Source organism: Crinia signifera, chromosome 3, assembly GCF_055691185.1.
Source record: "Crinia signifera chromosome 3, ASM5569118v1, whole genome shotgun sequence".
Classification (NCBI taxonomy): Eukaryota; Metazoa; Chordata; class Amphibia; order Anura; family Myobatrachidae; genus Crinia; species Crinia signifera.
The window spans coordinates 94,785,170-94,799,868 of record NC_139219.1 but is presented as its reverse complement, the minus strand read 5'-3'; the positions used below and the strand labels follow the sequence as shown (position 1 = coordinate 94,799,868).

The following is a 14,699-nucleotide window of genomic DNA, read 5'->3' as shown; positions in this document are numbered from 1 at the left end:
GTGAAAAGACTGCATGCGATCCTGCTGTCCGGGAAGGTCCCGGGTGGCTAGCGGGGGATCGGATGGCCATACGCTACAGCTACAGCAATACATCGCAATAGTGTATGGCCACCTTAAGGTTACTGTTGCTAAGGCTGCCTTTAGATACAGTACAATTACATTTCACACATTCAGGACATGATTTATTGCAATGGCAGCAGGTTGAGTGTTCCATTTTGCAATGCAGGAGAATTGTCTCCCCAATAGATAAAATTAAAAAGGGAAGCAATCAACTGGCTACGAGTTCCCTATATTATAATGCAAATGTTGGCTAGAATTTGATATTTCCTAATTCTATACTTCATTAATACATTTCTTTAAACAAAAAACCACTATTGTATTGCGTGAAATTACAGTTTTCCAACTTTATAGTGTCAATTCAATTTAGTGACTTATAAAAGACAATTCCCCTTAAGCTGGCCAAGCGTTCTTATGTTGGATTAAGCTGGTTTAGAGTGTAATACAAAGTACAATGTGCAAAAAGTGTTTGCTCATCATTCAACACAGATAAGTTGTCACTTGCTGTCAGAATTACACCTCTTGAAAGCATTTTGGGGACTATCATTTATTTTACAGTGCTCTGTGTAGAAGACTGGGCTCACGATTAAACATAAATCTCTCGCAATCTATTCAAAAGATGCCTTCATTTGACGACATTCTGGAGGATGTTGGGCAGTTTGGTTTGTTTCAGAAACAGTTGTTTTTTATTATGTGCCTGGTATCTGCTGTGTACAGTCCAATATACGTGGGCATAGTCTTTCTAGGCTTCGTGCCGGAATTCAGGTGCAATAATTCTGCCATTTCTGAGGTTCTAAGGACTAACTGTGGTTGGAACATTGAGGATGGAACGAACTACACTGTTCCAGAACTGGATGACTCCACAGATGTTTCCTACATAAATCAGTGTTTTCAGTATGATACAGCCTGGAATGGAACATCTCTCAGTTGTAATGATTCAATTAGGAGCCTTACATCTAATAATAATGACATACGTCTTACTAGCTGTACCGATGGGTGGGTATATGAAACTACGGGATCGTCTATAGTGACAGAGGTAAGGAACATTGTCCAATGTAGGATAAAATATGTACAGATTTATTTAACTTGATAGAAGTTATACATTAAAAATAGTTTTTAATACATTTTATATTAAGCTGTAATGTTTTAAGTTTCCCAGCAGAAATTATTTACATACATCTCAAATCATCTGTATTCCTGCACAAATAAAGGATACTAGAAAGATATCACTCGAAAAATGTGTCTAAAGTTGCCCATACACTAGGGTGATATACCTGCGGCGATCAGTCACATTAAAAGCATCCAAATCACATGTATTTGACAGCAGGTCCGGCACCGCCATCAGGAGAGATCTGTCGGATCACAGCCAAGCCAGGCAGGCTGTGATCGCATGCGATATATATCATATACAAAGGACCACATATGATATATATCGGGGGCAGGGGTTCATTCAATTTCTCAGCTCGGATCGTTAATTTTGAACTACTGTATAAATGGTTTCATCTAGCTTGGGACATTGTGTGCCCTGATTCCACTACAGTACATCTTAGGGGCATACACACAGGGCGATTTTAGCCTATTTTTTAAGTGATCTGTCCAGGTCACTTAGAAATTAGGAACAGATCGCTCCATTTGTACGCCCCAGAGCAATGGAGATGCACGTTCCCACGCGATGCTATCGCCCACCTAGATCTTGAGCACATGCAGTCAAGATCACGCTGAATGTGCATCAAGAAACTGAAGTTAGCACAGATTGCTCAGTACACATCGCTCTGTGTGCTGTGATATAAAGCCAGTGATGTGTGCTGAGTGTGTACGAGGCTTTAGTTTTATTTTTCTGATCAGTGTTTTGTTAATATTAGTTTAGAATCTGATTCAGAGTTGATGGCTGATTCGCATTGAATAACTGCTCATGTGTACAGATCGTACCTCACATGCTACTGCCCAAATAGCAACAATAATTGCATATGGATTGTAAACGCAATGCACTCGCCTTCATAAAGGTCCACAGGACCGAAATGTGTCAGAAGAACCAGCGTTTGAGCAGCCATATTTTTTATCCAGACACTCGTCGTATGTATTTTAACTGTTATGCATTATTTGGACTTTTACATTTATTGTTTATTTAATATTTGGACTTTTACATTTATTGTTTATTTAATATTTTTTTCTCCTAAAATATTTTTTCTTCTATTTTTGTTGGATTTTGTACTTTGGTCAATGGACTTTATATGAGCTAATTTTTGTGAATCAGGTCCCCCTTTGTGTGGAGGAGGATACTATTTTAATAATTCAATTATTTTTTGGGGCTCAGTGATGTCTCAGAAATCCTATACGTGTTGACCTATTTTTGTTTTCTGTGAGTGAATATACCTTTTATATACTTCATATTCCTCATATTGAGGTGAGCGAGGTGCGCTAGAAGGGATACGCAAAGGATACCTGATTTAAAGAAACTGTTACATGTGTTGTTGAATCCCCATTCAATGTGATTGAGGTACGTCATCTCAGTCCTTTGTAATATACCTTCACACGTTTCCCTGTCCCTCATGTAGAGGTGAACGAGTCATGTGCAGGAACACACAATCATCTTAACAGCTCAGACATTTTTGTTGTTCATGATAAATTCCGTGCACTGAATGATTTTACACATTTGTCTCTTTTTGAATTTTTTCACACATTCGTTGAGCAACACCAGCTATAACACCAAGATCACCAGCTAAACACTTGGGATACCCATACTTGCCTACCCTCCTGGAATGACTGTGATGGTCCCGTAAATTGGGTCCCCCTCCCGGCCCCCCAGGAAAGTGGGCAAGTCTCCCGCATTGTAGCCACAGCCCCTGCTCCCCGCGGTATAAATTTCCAAATTCCGCGGGTCCGTGGGGAGGGGGCGGGGCTAAATGACGCAAATCGCATCATTTCGTATTATTTAGCCCCTCCCTCCATCCACAGACCCACAAATCAATGCGGCTGTCGGTCCTGGGAGCGGGGCTAGTGACATCAGCATCGCCCCCAAAACGGAGCCTCGTCCAGCCCCCCTTTCACTCCTCTCCGGTCTTCTCCCGGAGAGGAGTTTTTAAAAGTAGGCAGGTATGGTGATACCTCAAGATTCCATCTTCTTTCCATCACCAGGATCGGAATTATTCATATTCGCTCCTACAAGGACTTTTCACTACCTAATTTGAACATATATTTTTTGCCAGCGTTTCAAACAGGATATTTTTGGAGAGAATTAATAAATTGTGGATTGTGTTAGTTAATGACAACCGACATATGAAAATGATGATCATTATCACTTGTGTGGTATGACTGGTTAATCATACACATCACTTTAATCTTACAAAGCCCTGACAGTGCAAATGTCAGAAGAATTGAAGGCAAATATTGACTTGATTTATGTTTTTTTTGGTTCATTCATTTTGTTAATTGCTAACTATTAACACTTCTATTTTTGAAAGCACTCCTTTGCAGCATGTTTTTCCAGTCCTGTCTAAAACTTTTGCACAGTATTGTCTATATGTTCATTAAATATAATGGGGAAATTTACTATGTGATGTTGCTATGGGCAACCAATCAGATCCTGTCTACTATCTTCTAGAGGGTGTTAAATAAACAAGAAGTAGATTCTGATTGGTTGCCCTAGCACCATTACATGTGAAGTAGAATACACATCTTAGTAAATTTCTCCCAATATGTATTGTGTGTATTGTTTCCGTTGATTCAGGTCATGGATTTGCCCCTGGCTACCTACAGCACACCTATATTAAATTCACAGACCCATTCCAACCCTGCACAAATGTAATGATGCACCCATTCGATGTGAGATTACCAAGATTCCAGTGAGGCTGCTCAATTTTTTTAAATTGGCAATCATTTAGCGGGCAAAACCAAGCATTTTACCAAATCAGGCAGACCCGCTGGAATCTCACCGATGTCTGCATATTGAATTTCTTCCCCAGGACTCTTGTTGCTAGAAAGAAGTGTGCTATACCCACCAGACTACATGCTGGAATCCCCAAGCTGCCTTACCCACAGGGTGGCATCCCCATGTTAAGGACATGGCTGGGACCCCACACTTTGGATACAGTAGGCAACCCCTGCACTGCCTACACCGCCGTCAACCTCACACTGAATACACAACAGGAACTCCTGCAATGCCACACCACAGTCACACCCATACGGAGTAGAAAACAGGTACTTGGTGAGTTGGTGGTTGGCATCCATCAAACGATTTCTCTCCCCTTCGGCCACATGCGAGGGGATGTGTTTGCGTACATGTTACCAAGCTGATTCGGCGGCGCAGGGGGTGGGCGTTTGGCAGGTGGGCAGCATTAAGCTGCTTGCTATATGTGAGGTGGTGAAAATTTACTCAGAATTAATGTCACTGAGGTTATTAATACTCTAGGAACAAAAAAGGCCCAAATGTTTTATTTTATTTTTTTGTTTTTGTAATTTTTGAGAAAAAAAAAAAATCAAAATTAAGGACAAATCCAAATCCAGCAAAAATGGTCTGGTGCACAACTCTAATGTATGTAATGTAATATATAGTGTTCATTCTAGCACCCGCCACCTTTGAAAACCCATGCAGTTCCTGTTTCCTGCCTGGGGCGTCGCTGTCTGCTGTGGTTTTTCTAGCATAGGTCTGATTTTCATATCAGTGCTGATATACAGACCACACTGTGCTAGAAGCACTACAGCAGACAGCGACACCCCAGACAGGGAACAGGAATTGCATGGGTTTTCAAAGATGGCGAGTGCTAGAATGAACACAACTATAAATGCATGTATATACTGTTCATGTATCTATCTATGGCAGGCATGTCCAAACTGTGGCCCTCCAGCTGTTGTGCAACTACACATCCCAGCATGCCTTGCCACAGGTTTAGCATTCCCTAATAGCAAAAACTGTGGCAAGGCATGATGGGACTTGTAGTTTCAAAACAGCTGGAGGGCCATAGTTTGGACATGCCTGATCTATTGGCTCAGTCCTAGTAATTGAGGAAGCAGACACACTTTACAGTGCCCCAAACTCATCACTGCCCCTAAGAGCTCCAAGCAAGTTATTGAGAATCTGGGCTGAAACCAGCTTGGGAAGGGTGCGAGATCAGATGCCATTGTCGCAAATCGAAACCCTGCGGCAATGGCAAATCTCACCCTTCGTAAGCAATTTGATTGATGTCTCTGTTAACATTTCTATCTATTGGGAAATGCCTTTGCAATGATCAGGGCCCTCTTGACATTGTAGGCCCTGGGCAAAGCGATGCATTTGGGGCCCATCCACACCCATTCATGTTAAAAAAATTTAAACAAATTCATAACATGCACCTTCCGTGTTCCCGTACCATATCTTCACTTGCTTCCATACAGTGATTGGCTGTCAACATAGGTATTTGCAGCCTGATATAGGATAACTTACTGCAGTGATTTTTGAATCACAATGCCCTAGGTCAGTGGTCACCAACCTGTCGCTCGCGAGCTACTGGTTGCTCACGTTAGTGATCCGGGTGGCTCGAACAATTTGCGCCTGCCCGTCCCTCCATCGCCCGCCGCCTTCCCCTGAGACAGACGCTCGAGGTAATATTTCATCTCTAGCGTCTGGCGGAGCACAGCACTAAGTGCTCCCGGCACATCAGATGCTAGAAAAATTATTTCTAGTGTCTGTCTCAGGCAGGGGAGATTGTGTGATTGATGCCTGCTGTCCTCTGCCCGCCCGGGTACCTGATTCCTGCTGCCCGTCCGCAGGTTAAAAAAATTAAATATGTTTTGAGGAGCATTTTTTTTATGTTTTTAGAATTTAGATAATGAAAGCATGGTGAGGGGGATGGAGAGGTGCCGGGGGAGCACCGATGGATGGGATTCCGTCGATGAAGTCCCAAACATAGGAAAAGGGATGAAACGCGTTGGTCACTCTGGACACTAACCTCCACCCTCCATGGTGCATGAGGCACACTGCAGATAAGCTTTTATACTTAGTTTGAATTGTACGAGTCCATTACCTGTCTTTTATTTTCATTAAAAATCCTTTTAAAACGTTACTACACTATCTTCTTCTTACCCCCCTGGGTGGGAGGTTTTTTTGTATTTAAGGTAACCCAAACCCTGAAAGGCTACAGGGGTCCCTGCTGCTAACGGACCCTTGTTTAAAGTGAGTCATTCATTCATAATTTGTTTCTCACATTAAACACTACAACTGGGTGTTATTTAATTTTTGACCACACGGTGGCAGCAGATCACCATTTATCACTAATCACTTTTAAAAGCAATTTTGCTTTCTACTAAATATATTCCTCTCCTTTGTATTGGTACAACTCTATCCGAGCCATACACCCACGGATAAGGAGGACCAGTCAGGAGACGGACACAAGAAAGATATCTCTACAAGCATATTCTATCTTTCAATCTGGTACTTATATCACGTCACTGTTTTAAGCAGGGCTGGGCAACACCGGCCCTCCAGATGTTAGTGAACTACACATCCCAGCATGCCTTGCATCAGTTTCAGCATGACCACATAGCAAAACTAATGCAAAGCATCCTGGGACGTGTAGTTCACTAACATATGGAGGGCCAGTGTTGCCCAGCCCTGCCCTAGATCATGGGTCTTCAACCTGTGGCCCTCCAGATGTTGGGAAACTACATGTTCCAACATGCATTGCCATATTTTTCCCTATAAGAGCATGCCAAAACTGTCAGGGCATGCTGGGAAATGTAGTTCCACAACATCTGGAGGGCCACAGTTTGAAGACTCATGCCCTAGATCTGGGCTGGACAACACTGCCTCTCCAGATGTTGATGAACTACACATCCCAGCATGCCTTGCATCAGTTTCAGCATGGCCACATAGCAAAACTAATGCAAAGCATCCTGGGATGTGTAGTTCATTAACATCTGGAGGGCCAGTGTTGCCCAGCCCTGGTTTTAAGGATATGCACTATTGATGTTTCACACTGAAGGCGCAGTTGTCTACCAATGACTCTATTTGTAAATCGGCCACGTCGGAAAAACGTGACCACCTGAGACATTTTGCAGCCCCTTGTATTTTCTTGGAGTGTCTTTTTTCATATTTATTGTGCACTTATTTATTGTACACATTTATTTTTCACCGATAACAGGTTGCAGCGCTTAGTGCACCACACACCTTTATATATATATATATATATATATATATATATATATATATATATATGAGCACTTACTCCCCTTCTTGTGAGAGTGAGGATGGAACCGGCACACGGAATTGTAGGTAAAGTAAAGTTGGTTTATTGCACATTCTTCGTTTGCACAAACAGACAGCTGTTTCCTGACAGCTGTTTCAACTACTTCCTCTGATGAAAACTACTATGAAGTAGTTGAAACAGCTGTCAGGAAACAGCTGTCTGTTTGTGCAAATGATGTATGTGCAATAAACCAACTTTACTTTACCTACAATTCCGTGTGCCGGTTCCATCCTCACTCTCACAAGAAGGGGGGTAAGTGCTCTCATATTGTTCATTTAAGTTCCAGGCACCGGAGCCCTGTTATCTGCTTATTGAGTGCCATCCTGCTAAACCAACTGCTCTCTCTCTCTCTCTCTCTCTCTCTCTCTCTCTCTCTCTCTCTCTCTCTCTCTCTCTCTCTCTCTCTCTCTCTCTCTCTCTATATATATATATATATATATATATATATATATATATATACACACAGACACACATATACATTTATATATATATTTATGCATGATCTAATAAAATCTTACTTGTGCTGCTTGTCCCAGCCCGGGTCCCCTGCTCCAGGGATCCCACCCCCTTCCTCTGGGCAGCCTGCCCCCAACCAATCAGGGTCCGGCAGGCTGCAGATTCAATTATCAGTGGACCGGTGGCAGAGAGCACAGCTCCGGTGCCAGGTGATATGTCGGCGCCTGGAGCTAGTGCTCCACTGGCTCCACCCTAGCTATGTCCCTGCTCCCACCCGCCCAACGGCTTTTTCCCGGGAGTCAAATACAGGGGATTTCTCGCAAGAGGTCGGTAGTTCTCGTGAGATTCCTCTTAATCAACAGTAGCCGGAGACTGTCAGTCCTATTCAGCTGCAGTCACCGGAGCGTGGGACGGCTGCAGCAGGACAATTTGTAAGATATTTTTTTACATATGGCCCCGAAGGATTTGTTCCCCATACAAACGGCCCTTGGCACAAAAAAGGTTCACCACCCCTGCTGTAGGGTAATTGATAGGAGGCTAGATGGAGTGGCAGGTATTTGTGACTAAGTGCACAGGGTGCCGGCTAATAAAGCCCGACAGTCGGGATTCAAATGGTCAGTATACCGACATTGGAATCTCGACTGTTCAAATGCCCGACAGTCAGGATCCCGACTGACAGAGGTTCGTAAGGGGCTTCTTTGCGTTTACCCCCCTGTCGGAGCACCGATGGATGGGATTCCGTCATGCCCTTAGAATTTACCTATACTGCCTATGCCTAGTGCTGGCTCCACCTGTATTTAACCAAAGTTTTATTATATATTTGTATATGTATGTACAGTATGTTAGCGTTGGTTGCCTCTAACAATGCCGATTACACCCTTTTACAGTTTAACCTTGTGTGTGATGATGCATGGAAGCTGGATCTGTTCCAGTCACTTGTGAATCTCGGATTCTTTATTGGCTCACTGTTCATTGGATACATTGCAGACAGGTACTCTACCATTGGTTATATCATGTTGTAAACAAGTCTAAAAATAAATAAGGTACTTGTGTAGTTTCACGGCGGCAGCTTTCGCTACGTTTGAAGCTACGCTAATAGCGTAGCCCAACGGCTGCCTTACTTGTGTAGTTTCACGGTGGCAGCCTAAGCAACGTTATCAGTATAGCCCAACGGCAGCCTTACTTGTGTAGTTTCATGGCGGCAGTCTAAGCTACGTTATCAGTGTAGCCCAACGGCTGCCTTACTTGTGTAGTTTCACTTCGGAAGCCTAAGCAACGTTATCAGTGTAGCCCAACGGCAGCCTTACTTGTGTAGTTTCACGACGGCAGCCTAAGCTAGGTTATCAGTGTAGCCCAACGGCTGCCTTACTTGTGTAGTTTCACGGCGGCAGCCTAAGCTACGTTAAGAGCGTAGGCTGCCGCCATTTAGCAGCGTAGGCTGCTGCCGGGAAACTACACAAATGTTGCTGTGAACTGCATCTCTGTCCCCGGCGTCCCTGGCAAGCCTAGTCAGCGCCTCTCTTTGGTGTAGAGGGGATCATGCTGGCGCCGGCAGAGAGGCGCTCCATCTGTTTGAGATGCAGGAGCGTCTCAGACGCTCCAGCAATGAGACACTCCTGCGTCTGAGTAGCTATTGCAGCAGGGTACAACGACAAGGTTTGGGGTTCTGTAGCCCATGCGTCTCCTGTCCAAAGAGGGGGTGCGGATGCAGGTGTGTCTCATTCACAATGAACGAGGCATTTGCCATTGTTCCATGGTACATACTGGCAAATGCCTCCGTTTCAAACCCCCATTATCCACGGCAGCCTGAAGGGTGACGAGCGGACACGTTACGCATCCTCCTGTCCTTTTCATACCCCCACTATCCACGTCGACGTTGCGTTGATTTTATATAGTGTGGCAAGCGCAGCGAGCCACCGAACCCGAAGCGTGGGGAGTGGACGCGGATTACATGTAAGGTACATGTAAGGGGCTCGCTTCAGGCTCAGTGGCTTGCTGCGCTCGCCACACTATATAACATCAACTCCAAGCTGACGTGGATAGTGGGGGTATGAATAGGTTGGAAGGACGCGTGACGCGTCCCCACACTTCAGGCTGCCATGTATAGTGGTGGGGGTTTCAGGAACACATTCACACCTGCCATATCATACATCTGAGACAGTAATGACAACATGTGTTAACTTGTAACTGGATTTTAGTTAATAATAAAGGAGAAAAGATCACATTAACAAATAACAATAAAATCAATTAATCACGAGAAAAAATAATAAATCATTCATTCTTCTGAATCTGCATTGGCAGAAACAGCATCAGAAGTGGATCTGCGCCGTCGCCTTTCTCAGCCTGGGGGAGCAGGGTTAGCGCATGGAGGATACGCTCAAAAGTGTTTTTGGCGCCCACAGTCTTTCGCCATATGAAGTCCTGCAAGTAGGATTCAAGCTAATGGCGCACAGTGCCCCTTTGGCGTTTGTTGCACCACTTGCAGGATCCCTAAAGGCGCTCGATGTTCTGGGTGTGAACCCCGGTCTCCGGATCCACAAAGTTGTACTGGTGGTTCACCCGAGCATAGTGGTACCCTGCCAGCTCCAGCTGCTCTGTGTTGTAGGCACGCCAGCAATCGGAGAAGATGGTCATCCCCGGTTTGATGTGCTTCTCTATGGCGGCTATCGGGGTGCTGCCATCACGTCTTTCAACTGCTGTGATGAAACACTCACCGGTCTCCCTAGAAATGCCTCCGAACAACCACTGCTGGGGTAGCATACGTCCAACATGGCTTTTCCTTTGAACGAAGAGGATCTCGTCCACCTCGACGATCTTGCCTGGGCCACCAATCCATCATTGGGGTTGCAACATTAGGTCGATGGTGCAGGCCTCCCGCATCAGATTTTTGTACTGCACTGTGGTTTTTTTGGGAGATGGCCAGATGCCGCTCACAAAAGGTGATGCTGGTAAGCTCCTCTGCCCAACAAAAGACGAATGGAATCAGCGTCACAAAGGTGAGATGGCACCCACTGTGCGGCCCTGACGCTGACCTTTTTGTGGCAGCATCTCAGGGAGAAACTTGTGACCACAGACTCCTCCTCCTTCAGCGGCAGGTTAAAAATAGTAAGCTTTTCAGCAGCCATAACTGACCTCAATGTAACTCTGAGACAGTACCTGATGACTGACTACACTAACTGCGTACCGCTGACTGACTACGCTGTCAGCGGGAACACTAAGCTGGATCTGACAGGGACGCTAAGCGGCTGCGTGAACACTATGCTACTTCTGACAGGGACGCTCGCGGGAACACTACGCTACTTCTGACAGGACGCTACGCTAACTACGCAAGCTGCCGCAGTGAAACTACACAAGTACCATAAATTACTTTCATTGTAGTCATTAACCTCTTCCAAGAATATATATTTTTTGTTTTTACCATGCCAAAGAGTAAAACAAATATCAGAATCAACTTATTGGTCATGTATACTTGCGCATACTAGGAATTTAACTTGGATTGCTGATATAGATACAGGAAGCACATACCCGGCGCAACCACAGAGTTCACCCTGAGCTGGGGGGGCCTACGGGGGGGAACTACCATCCTCTGGGTGTCCTGCCGAGGCCCCGTGGCCAATGCGTCTCCTGTCCCGGCCGGGGGAGGGGGAATAGTTGGATGGGGTTGGGTTGCCGAGTGTGCTGGGTCCTCCTCACCAGAGTGTGCTGGGTCCTCCATGTTCATGGAGAGAGGGAGCTGGAGGTGGTCTAGCTCCTCCCAGGGGCGCAGCCCAGACCGATGGTACAGCCGGGGGCTGCGGTGCTCTCCTTCTTCTGACTCGCCGGCCGGCCCTGGCTTCAAGCATACTTCCCAACTGTCCCTATTTTCATAGGACAGTCCCATTTTTTTGGGCTGTCCCACATCCCACCAGCAGCTGTCAGTGTCCTGCTGTAGGAGGGGGCAGTTGGGAGTCCCCCCTGCTATTTGCTGCTCTGCTTAGCACACCAGCGGGCAGTAGATGCTGTGCGCATGCGCACAGCATTTATCCACTGCAGAGAGGGGTAGGGGGAGTGGCCAGCAGCTCTCACAGCACTGGCCACCCCCACAGTGGTGAAAAAAGGGCATGGCCTGGCGCGAGTGCTGCAATCATAGGCCACCATCCCTAATTTCTGGTGCGCATGCTTTTTTCCCTTAATCAGAAACATTGGTACATATGGGGAGTATTTTTTTGAGTGGTTCCCGCACAGGATTCACCGCCTTGACCTTAACAAAAATTTAGGTCGAGATAAGTGGCGGATACAATTCTGAAATTATCCAAATGCCAATTAAATAACCTCAATAGTAAGTCAGTGTTGTATTTCAAAAGGGTTGGAGGTGCTCCCCTGAGTCAGAAATAGCATATATCACACATGTAGAAAAAGAAGACTCTTTTTTGGGGGCACACTTTGAATGGATGGCATATGTGTCAAAAAGTATACTGTATATATAATGGGTAATTAATAGTTTAAAACTTAACTTAATAGAGTCAAATTATAAGATAAAGTGATCTCAGAGCATGAGATACATTGAAAGACACACAACACATGATTTAAAAGGCAAAATCACCCGCCTTAAAAGCGGGGATACTAAACTACACCCCTGATTGTAATAACTAGATTGTAGAAATCTAAGCAAAGCAGAAACGTTAAAGGATCTCCGATGTAACAAAATTCAATAATGACTAAACTCAGATATAAGAGAAGATAATAAATAGTACTAGCAGATAATTCACAAGTTCAGTTTATCAAAATAAGTAAGTAAACAGTTTAATTATGGTAGTTTAAATTAACTACTGGTTACTTCTTTACGAGGTTAATACTCAGACATAAAAGACATTGGGCGAGATTCTCTATTACAGAAATGCGGTAAAAACCCAGTTATCGGGGTTTTTACCGCATTTCTGTATTCTCTAACCTCCCTCCGCAGTGTCACCGCTGCGGAGGGAATCGCCAGCAAAAGCTGGCGGTTCCCTGCAGAAGCCTATGGGCTTCTTACCGCAGCGGTGTGTGAGGGATCCGTCACGGATCCCTCCCAGCATGCCCTGCGGCCGGCGCGTCAGTCTGCGCATGCGCAGACGGACTACCGGGTCATAGACCCGGAAGTCCAGCAACGGCGCCGCATCGCAAGGGAAAGCTCTTACCGCAAGAGCTGTCCCTTGCGTTAATGACCGCATATTTTAGAGAATATGCGGTCATTAGAAATGCGATGCCGGACGAAGAGGGCTGCGGATTTTAGAGAATCCCGCCCATTAGTAGTACTATGAGACAATTTCAAGGTTCAGTGTCAGAGATAATAAGTCAGCAGTTTGTTTATATGGTCAGTGATAACTACTGTTTTATAATTTGAGTATTATACAGTAACAACTGGTATGCAGATAATATTTTCTCCTTTTGAGTTTGAGTAGAAAACTACTGCAGATCAGATTAAACTCAAAAGGAGAAAATATTATCTGCATACCAGTTGTTGCTGTATAATACTCAAATTATAAAACAGTAGTTATCACTGACCATATAAATATGGATTGATATCGTTAACGATACCGTGTGCATATCATCCAGTGTGTTTGTGCCGGTGACTTCTGTTCATGCATCTTAATCTGACAATACCGTCAGCGACTGCATGTATGGAGCAGGGGGCGTGTGACGTCACTGACCGATATCCTGAATGCTATCGGTCAGTGTGTCAGTCTATACTGACTTTTATACTATAACTTTTATTTATAAAACACTGGGTGTTCCCCTACTGCTGTCCCCTGCGTGCCTCCAGCCCTCCCAGAAGCTGTTCACTTCTGGGGTTTGCTCATGTGCAGAAATGCGAATGTGAAAACCCTGACTATCGGGTCAGATCGCAGCGACTAATCCTGAATCGGCCCCAATATGCAGCAGTAAGTCACAGGGCTGTATTGCACATGTGAATATGAAGTTCATGCACCTTATGTTATGTCTCTCACAATTGTGAAGAAGCCCTCGCGGGGACAGACCATTATCATGTGGTTTAGTTAATCATAACAAATGATATAAATAGGGAAATATTTTGAATGTGATATGACGAGAAATAGAGTAGTATTATATATACCACTTGTTGGCTCTCTTTTAAAATTGACCCAATAGAGGGAGAAAAAAAAGCAGAGCCCGGTAGAATGACTAGTACAATGAGGATTGTTCAGACCTGATGCGAATTTACAGCATGAGCGATTATCGAACGACTGAGCATGTGTACAGATCGTACCAAGCATCCTCGAAGCTACCCTCCATAAGCAAGCACTGACAGGAAGCCGGGGTGTGCGGGAGTCACCCGGACATATTCTCGGAGTGTCAGAAAAAAGGCAGGCGTCTGTAGGGAGGGTGCATGACATTAGCTCCGGCCTCAATCCTCATGTTTCTATTGGCTACACACACACACTTCACATAGTGGGAAAATTATTTGATGGTGAGTAAGTTGCGAATGCAGGGCCGGTGCTAGGGTGTCCGGCGCCCTCCTGCAAACCATACATTTTGCGCCCCTTCACATTGCCATTGCAACAAGCTGCAGCCCGATTGTGGGAGCATATGCAACATGCGATCCTATGGAGGATCTCGGGTGCATGTACCTGTATGCATACACCATCTCAGTGCTGTGTCCACAAAATGTTGCAGGCCTAAAGGTGCACATACACGCTGCGAGAATCGCATACGTTATGGGCTAGATCGCATCGTACGGCATGCATGCAATGTGTGTGCGATGTGATCCGAAAGCAGTACAAAAAGTATGTGCAGCACATGCTTTTTGTACTGTGCGATGCGATGCCCGCAGGAGCGCACATTGCATCGCACGCTGCTATTGCAGCATGTATGGCCACCTTTAGGCACATAACCCAGCCCATTATTTAAAAAGTGTCTAAATTTAATATTTAAAAAAATCTACAATTATTAAAAAAGACTCACTGTTCTTTTGCTGTTTAACTCTTGTGT

The 14,699-nt window shown here is 44.9% G+C and overlaps 1 protein-coding gene across 1 annotated transcript in view; it reads left to right on the top strand.

The window, feature by feature from the left end:
- The first annotated feature begins 610 nt into the window (after positions 1-610).
- SLC22A2 (solute carrier family 22 member 2) overlaps positions 611-14,699 on the top strand; it is a 79,291-nt gene continuing 65,202 nt past the window's right edge. Inside the window, exons 1-2 of the mRNA XM_083174655.1 lie at positions 611-1,093; positions 8,621-8,724. Of these exons, the coding sequence (XP_083030781.1) occupies positions 677-1,093; positions 8,621-8,724 (521 nt within the window). The 5' untranslated portion in view covers positions 611-676. The remainder of the gene's footprint in view (positions 1,094-8,620; positions 8,725-14,699) is intronic.